This window comes from Cyprinus carpio, chromosome A14 (genome assembly GCF_018340385.1).
Source record: "Cyprinus carpio isolate SPL01 chromosome A14, ASM1834038v1, whole genome shotgun sequence".
In the NCBI taxonomy this organism is placed as follows: domain Eukaryota; kingdom Metazoa; phylum Chordata; class Actinopteri; order Cypriniformes; family Cyprinidae; genus Cyprinus; species Cyprinus carpio.
Window position 1 is genome coordinate 30,138,130 of NC_056585.1, and position 7,486 is coordinate 30,145,615.

The window sequence follows — 7,486 nt, forward strand, 5'->3', positions numbered from 1 at the left end:
AATTACTGAAATAGCCAAACCTGTTCATTCAAAGCAACTGTCCATGTACTTTGGCCATGTAGTGTAGATGGCAAACAAGAAAAGGCAGTGTAGCACTTCATAAAAGGACAAATCTTAAAAAAAAAAAATACTATTGGATTGTGTCTTTTCTTTGAAAGATACAGAAAATGACACATTACCTTCCATTAGTCATTAACCTATATACTGTTAGATTGTTCTAGTTATTCTAATCTAGTAGGTTTAATGGAGACTGCTGTGTGTTACCTTAAACGTAACAAAATATGGCACATGAAAAGACTGTTTTTAGGGTGGACTGAAGTAAATGGCCTTTCATAAAATAGAAAACAGAAGTTTGCATTGAAAAGCAATGTGTAACCTTGAACTGCTAGAGGAGTGGACTTTGGAACAGTCAATGAGAACACGCTGGACTTTAACCTCACACTATTTTCACTTACAAAAAGTTTGTTCATGCACTGTCAGCAGGCAGAAGAAATTATATAAACATACACGCTATTCCTGTATTACATCCTAGTTAAACTCAAATACTGAGGATAGTAAAATATATAAAACTCTTCTTAAAAACCCATGCTGTAGTTATCGGTTTATTACGTCTAAGGAAATGTGCAGCAGAGGTTTGTATTTGGCAACGTTTTCAACGGATTGCACTGTTGTCATTAAGAGGTCCCTTGATTTTGCTTGAGACTGAAATGAAATTTGGCAGTAATGTATAAACCCTCATGAAGCGATAAAGACAGAATACTGACAATAACAATGCAATACAGACTAAAGGAAAAGAAAAACAAGGTCAACACCAGCCATCTTTGATCCTTACTGAAAACGACATTGAATGGCACATGGAATAATCTGGCAGCAAACAAAATTATTTCAAATATTGAAAAAAAAAAAAAAATGCTACATGTATGTAGAGTAGTGTGCACCGTCATACACGTCAGACAAAAAGATCAGCAAAAAACAGCCAAAAATCTAAAAACATCTTACAAAATGACAAATGAGATGGGATGTCCTGGAGAGGAACGGGTGAACTTTGGCACACAAAGAGATGTTTGATGAATGTGAAACCATTACAGTAGAGAGCAGATTCACCAACGTTTGTCTTTACAGTCCTTTGTTGAAGTAGACAGTCTCTACTCCAGGATGACTGGCTCGAATCTTCTCCTGCAGCTCTGCTTCCAAACGGCTCACTGCCATAGAACTGCATGAAGGATGCATTTAATTATGAAATGCAACAGAATGATTCATAAAACCAATAGAGTTATTAACTGTTTTGAAAATGTTCTCACCTCTTTTGTGGGAATAACGCACAGCACAATGGGGTTGCAAACACAAGGCTAAGAAGAAGAAAGAATGTACAAAAGAGTGGGTCACAAATTCTTGAATTCCTTTCAGGAAATAACTGTTTATTAGACCATCAATCTATCTTTGGCAACTCACCAAAACCCAACCAAGCCAACTTGAATGGGTGCACTCATCCACGGAAACCTCTGAAAAAATGAAGGGGGAGAAAATCAACCTGGCAACAAAAGCCCTTGATTCTATGGGGCTGTTTTAAGGGCTAATGCATTCAAGCAGACAGAGCGTGTGTACGTGCTCTGCTAAGGCTAAATAGCTTTTATTAAGATTTTCAGCCATGCAAACAAAATATTTATAATGTAAGTTTGAAATTACCTTGAGGAAGGCCTTCTTTTCCAAAGAGTTCATTAAAAATGGAGGGGATTGCTATAGGAAGATTTAATTAGATAGATTATTTATTTGTAATTACATGCACTTTGATAAATCAACATTGCATTTGCATAAGACCTACAGTGAGGGACCCCCCCCCCCCCCCCCAAAAAAAGTAATATTTTATTATATTTAAAATTCCTAAACTTTATTTCTAGGTTTAAAAAAGATTCCAGATTTTAAATGTGGTCTCAGGCTTTTGGACGTCACTGTACATGCATAATTTGATAAACATAGTTCAAAATCCATTCTACTGTAATAAACGAACCCATTCCCGGAGAGGCCATGAGGATTCTGGAAACCACCACTTGTGTGATGGCCTGTTGAGCTGCCTTTGAAGATTCTCCTAACCGATTATCATTCTCATCTGTTATAGGAATGCCGTGTTTGAGTTCCCTGATTGAAACAAAAGGAACAATATAGTTCACATCACTTCATGTCTGTTATACTGTGCACACAGTATACGCTACCGGTCAAATATTTGGGGTCAGCAGAATTTTTTTTTTAAGAAATTATAATTTTATTCAGCAAGATGCATTAAAACGGTGGTCAATAGTGGCAGTCAAGATGTTTATAATGTTACAAAAATTTACATTTTAAATGAATGCTGTTCTTTTGAACATTCTATTCATCAAAAAATCCTGAAAAAGAAATGCATCAAGGTTTCCGCAAAAATATTATGCATACGGATTGTGTGTGTTTTTTTAGCAGCAAATTAGCATATTAGAATGATTTCTGAAGTACAGTGTGAAAACTGGAGTAACGGCTGCTGAAAATTCAGCTTTGCCATCACAGGAATAAATGACATATTAAGATATATATTTAAATAGAAAATAGTTCTTTTAGATTTGAGTAATATTTCACAATATTAATGTTTCATTATATTTTTGATCAAACAAACTGGTGAGCATAAGAGTTATTTCAAAAATATTAAAAACGTTTGAACTATATATAGAATATTCACATGCAGATTTTATGTTATTCCAGTATTTCATGACTAACGGACAACCAGTTCTGAGCAGCCCTAATAAAATCAACTCAAAGCTCTTTATGCATGATTTGTTTTAGATAATTATTTACCGTTGTCTCATGAGTGGAATGTTAATACAGTTAGCAGCAGCTACAGCAGCGAAAGGAACAAAGCGTCCTATGAGCGGAGACACATGCTGAAAGACAGTGAAATTAAATCATTTTTAGTTTAAACATAAATATGGATTAATACATGAACACAAAGAGTGAGCACTGAGCAGTAAACACTCTATTTATTACTTTGCAGTGAGAGAGTTACAACCCATAAACATTAGAAAGCAAGACCATTACCTTTGCTAATGCATTTAGTCCTAATGCAGTAGCCACGGCTCCTGTAGTGGCTGATACATATGCTGTGCCAAGCTGGCTGCAGGAACATATATTAGGAATTTAGGGATATTGCAAAACAGTTCAAAGTAGAACACGAGATAAATGCAAAAAATGTTCATATGCATGATCTAAATTCCTCGCACTTTACTGTGATGGGGGCATCTCCGCTCCTGTTGGTGTAGTTGACTATTGCATTAAAAGACTGATTGATCCACTGCCAAAACAGAACTGCTGGAGTCGTTCTAAAAAGTGAGAAAAAATGAAAAAAGCATTACATGTGGGCAAATCAAATACTACTGTACAATAGTGCATGGATTACACAGCAAACCAGCATGATTCACCTGTAGAACGTCATCATGCATCCAGTGATGGTCATGTTCATGGGGACCTGAGCAGACATGCGACCAATCAGGAGCATTTTCTCGCCTGTGTCTGGATGGAATGCAGAGTCAAAAACATACTTCGCCCTCCATAGCTCGTCTTCTGTGAGACCTGGTGTTACCACCCCTTTTCTTCAAAGAGAGGAAAACGGAAGATTACTATAGTGCATTTGTTAGAAAACTATGTAGCATGAATGCTATAGAAAAGCACACGAATGCAGAGTAGAATCTCACTTGTAATCCAGAATAATCTGACGCGCTTTTTCTAATTGTTCATTCGACAGGAGGATGTTTCTCGGGTCTGTGACAGTGAAGAAATGCTTTGCTCGACCCACAAATGTTCCCTGATCCCAGCGTGGCTCTTTAATGTTTATGGAGGTGGAGATGGTACACTCAGCTGCCATTGTACACTGTGAAAATATTACACTGTTAAAAACACTTTTCTTTATCTATGTTAAGTACACTACTGTTCAAAAGTTTGGGGATGGAAAGATCTTTACTTGTTTCAAGATACAATAAAACAGTAATAATATAAGAATAAATAATATTAAAATAACTGCTTTCTATTTGAATACATTTTTAAGATGTAACTTATTCATGTGATATCAAAGCTGCATTTTCAGTTGTCATAACTCCAGTCCTCAGTGTCACATGATCCTTCAGAAATCATTCTAAAATGAAATATTTCTTGTTATTATCAATGTTGAAAACAGTGGTGCTGCTTAATGGTTTTTTTTTTTTTTTTCAAGGTTATTTGATGAATAAAAAGTTAAATCATTGATGCATCCTCACTAAATAAAAGTAGTAATTTCTTAAAAAAACTTTAGCCCAAACATCTGAATGGTAATGAAAACTAAATTTTCATTTCTGGTCAAACAGTCATTTGTACTATATTTCTTATATAGAAAAAAACAATATAGTAAAATAACATCTAGTGAATCAAAAGCCATTTTTAGATTTTTCCCCCCCAGAAACAACGGAATAATGCTTGCACATGACATTCCTCTCCTGATTAAGCCTCCGCTGAATCAGCATGTAGCTGCTAAAGACACAGCTGACCAGCCAACCAAAGAAAGGCCTGAACATCAGTCACACTGAAAAAGGTGCTGCTAGTCCTCATATAAAGCAGTGCCTCTGTATACAGTATATATGTCCTCTGTTTCTATACAAAACTGGCTAAAGTACCAGATTAGAAATTGAGTCCCAGGGAAGGGGATTGATTAAACAGATCATCATCAGTAACTCCTTCTCATTTTTTTTTCATCTGTGAAAGGCAAAAGGTATTTGACAGAGTGTGTGTGAAGAACTGACAGTCTTTGTCAACATGCACTTTCATTGAATTAATTCCATACAAGATTACTCAGGCTGAGACTGCAATTTTTGTTTACCAATGAAGAAAGAAAGCCATATGGTTTTAAATGATATGCGGTTACTATTTTGAACCATGCCTTTTCAACTTCATTATCAAATGCTTGAAGGTTGAGTTTAGATAACGGAATTTAACCATTTATTTGCATGTGCATATTGCAATTAAAGGCATTCACAGTGGCATAATTGAATAAATGAAATAAATCACGCGCTTGCAGCTGGTGACATTTTATCTTGACAATGCACCAAAGACGATTATAAATCAAGCGTTTCTCTGCTGACAGCTACAAAAGTGGGCCCGTGTCTTTTTTAAATCAAATCATGTTCATGTGCTTTACACGAGATCACTTAATGCTTTGGCTTACGCCGCGTTTCAATGGAAGTCCGACTCAGTTGATTCTCAATAGAGTCCGAGTCAATTCTTTTGAGCAATTCGTTTCAAAGAACTGGTTCGAAAAGTATTCAGAAATTCAGCCACACATCCCAGTGTGACATTTTAAATGCTTAGAAACGTTTCGATATGTAGCCATTGCTTTGGATTTTGTTTTATTAGATATGGTAGGCTATTTATGTAATTCAATGTCCCCAGATCCGCCATAATTCCAAAATTAAATGTATATATACATTAAGTATTAAAATTCATTTAAATATCGTAGCGTATTTCCAAAACAAGCAATTTAGTAAAACCTACGTAAAATGGATAACATTTCGATTTACGTTATATAATGTAACGTTCTTCTAGTTAACAATAAATTTAGTTTTATTTGACAAGAGATGATTCTCGGTTCAATGAGTCAGTTGTTTATTCAATTCGATCCGTCAACGAATTGTTCAGTCATTTTTGTGAACAATCCTTCAGACTGCTTGCGTGTACAGGCTCAACCGAACCGCTAAAACAAAGAACCGACTCTAAAGACCAATTGATTCACGATTCGGACATCGCAACAAAGCGACTACATTTTACGTTTTCCTACAATGAAAACATCAGAACAGCGCGCGCACACTAAGGATTGCGGTGATAAGACACTGACCGATGCACGGGCCTCTTGATCTGAACTGAACTTTGAACAGAGAAACCGTGTTTATGACACTTTCCCCAAACAGCCCATTTCTTGGCCAACAGTATGCATTCGTGATTTTATATATATATATATATATATATATATATATATATATATATATATATATATATCATATTCTGTGTTTTTTCAATAGCCTAGTAATAATATGCATGCACACATCTTAATTCACAGGCTATGTTTTATGTTAAAACAGTGATGCTCTTTAAAGAGCAAACACTGTAGTATAAATAGCATGATTTATATGGTGTCTCGTTTTGAAATCAATTGTTAGAATTTCATCATTGTAGCCCAATGGCAAAGAATGGTTCAAAACCAGTCAGTACCGGTTAGGTGGCTTCCACTGGGGTTTTCAATATGTCACAAATCTAAATATGAATTATGTTATGCTTAAATATCACGTTTAAAAAATATAGCTCCATATGATGAACATCTCAATCAATGTTAGTTTTATCTTTTAAAGCATCTGTACAAGTCCAGCTGTGCACCTCTTTATCAACCTCTGGATGCCACATCACAAATCCACTTACTGCCAGCTTAAGCTTTTACATACTAATACAGCAAGCAAAAAAAGATGAAAACCATATCTCGACAATGGCATCTGTGGAGCTCTATAAAGAAAGGTCATGTTACTTACAGTGCAACAGTTCAAAGCTCGCCGTCAGACCAAATCACAGCACTCCGCAGCAGAGATCAGTCTCACGCGCTGAGGCTCATTTGCTATTTACGAATGAAGGAGAAGAACGCTGCAGTAAAGGCCACCCTCTCTCCCAGCCAACCACAGACGCTGATGATAATTCAAAAGAATAAAAGTTTTCAATATCTTGGAAATATTTGTAACATGGTAACATTCGATTTATATTCTATACAAAAAATAAAAAAAAATAAAATGCATTAGTCAACGAAAGACTTTTGTCATGAAATTAAAGGAATGCAAATATTTAGATTATAAAATTTAATGAGCTTCAAAGATGCCAGATCCGTTCTAAGTCTTCAGTTTTTATGACATTAATTTTTAACTGTTGATTATCTACCTGTGTGTATTTTGTGTTCACCAAATAAATAAATAAATGTTCTTACATGTATTTTGTATGTCATACAGAGGGATCGCAATGAACACTTTTTTATTTTTTAATTGAATCTCTACAGAAAGAGATGGATATGTTAATAAGGCCTAATAATTACCTCCAAAAACAAAGACCTTTTCGAAATGCCAGTTATTTCTTGGAGCAAATTAAAACGCTTTTTATTCGAAGAGGGTGCGTGACAGATTCATCAAAGTCTCTTTAATGGTATTCGTAGTTGGTACAATTAGAGTTAAAGTGCCCTTTTCGAATATAACCTTTCATGCAGTGTGTCATGTAGCTAGCTGTATGTGAACATAAACTATAGGCTATGCAAAGTTGTGAAGCCGATAGTGCACGATAAATAAAGTTATTGTCTATAAAAATAAAAATAAAAACCCGTGTATATCCTACGCTGTGAGAGTAAATTTGTTTCATCACATCTAATTACCACAAACATGTTAACACCTCTGAGAAACGTCCTGCTCCAGTCGTG

At 35.4% G+C, this 7,486-nt stretch overlaps 1 protein-coding gene across 2 annotated transcripts; it reads right to left on the minus strand.

The window, feature by feature from the left end:
- Positions 1–599: 599 nt before the first annotated feature.
- Positions 600–6,664, minus strand: LOC109066281 (sideroflexin-1-like). Of its 2 annotated transcripts, none has more exons than XM_019083288.2 (11): positions 6,564–6,664; positions 3,714–3,889; positions 3,441–3,611; positions 3,243–3,341; positions 3,061–3,136; positions 2,821–2,906; positions 2,009–2,136; positions 1,687–1,737; positions 1,453–1,502; positions 1,302–1,349; positions 600–1,213 (listed from the first exon to the last, which is right to left on the minus strand). In XM_019083288.2, the coding sequence occupies exons 2-11, from the start codon at positions 3,881–3,883 to the stop codon at positions 950–952; spliced, it is 1,143 nt and encodes a 380-aa protein (XP_018938833.2). In that variant the 5' UTR covers positions 3,884–3,889; positions 6,564–6,664; the 3' UTR covers positions 600–949. The 2 variants fall into 2 exon arrangements, with proteins under 2 accessions (XP_018938833.2, XP_042626444.1); XM_042770510.1 differs by having other exon boundaries at positions 966–1,213; positions 1,995–2,136.
- Positions 6,665–7,486: the final 822 nt, after the last annotated feature.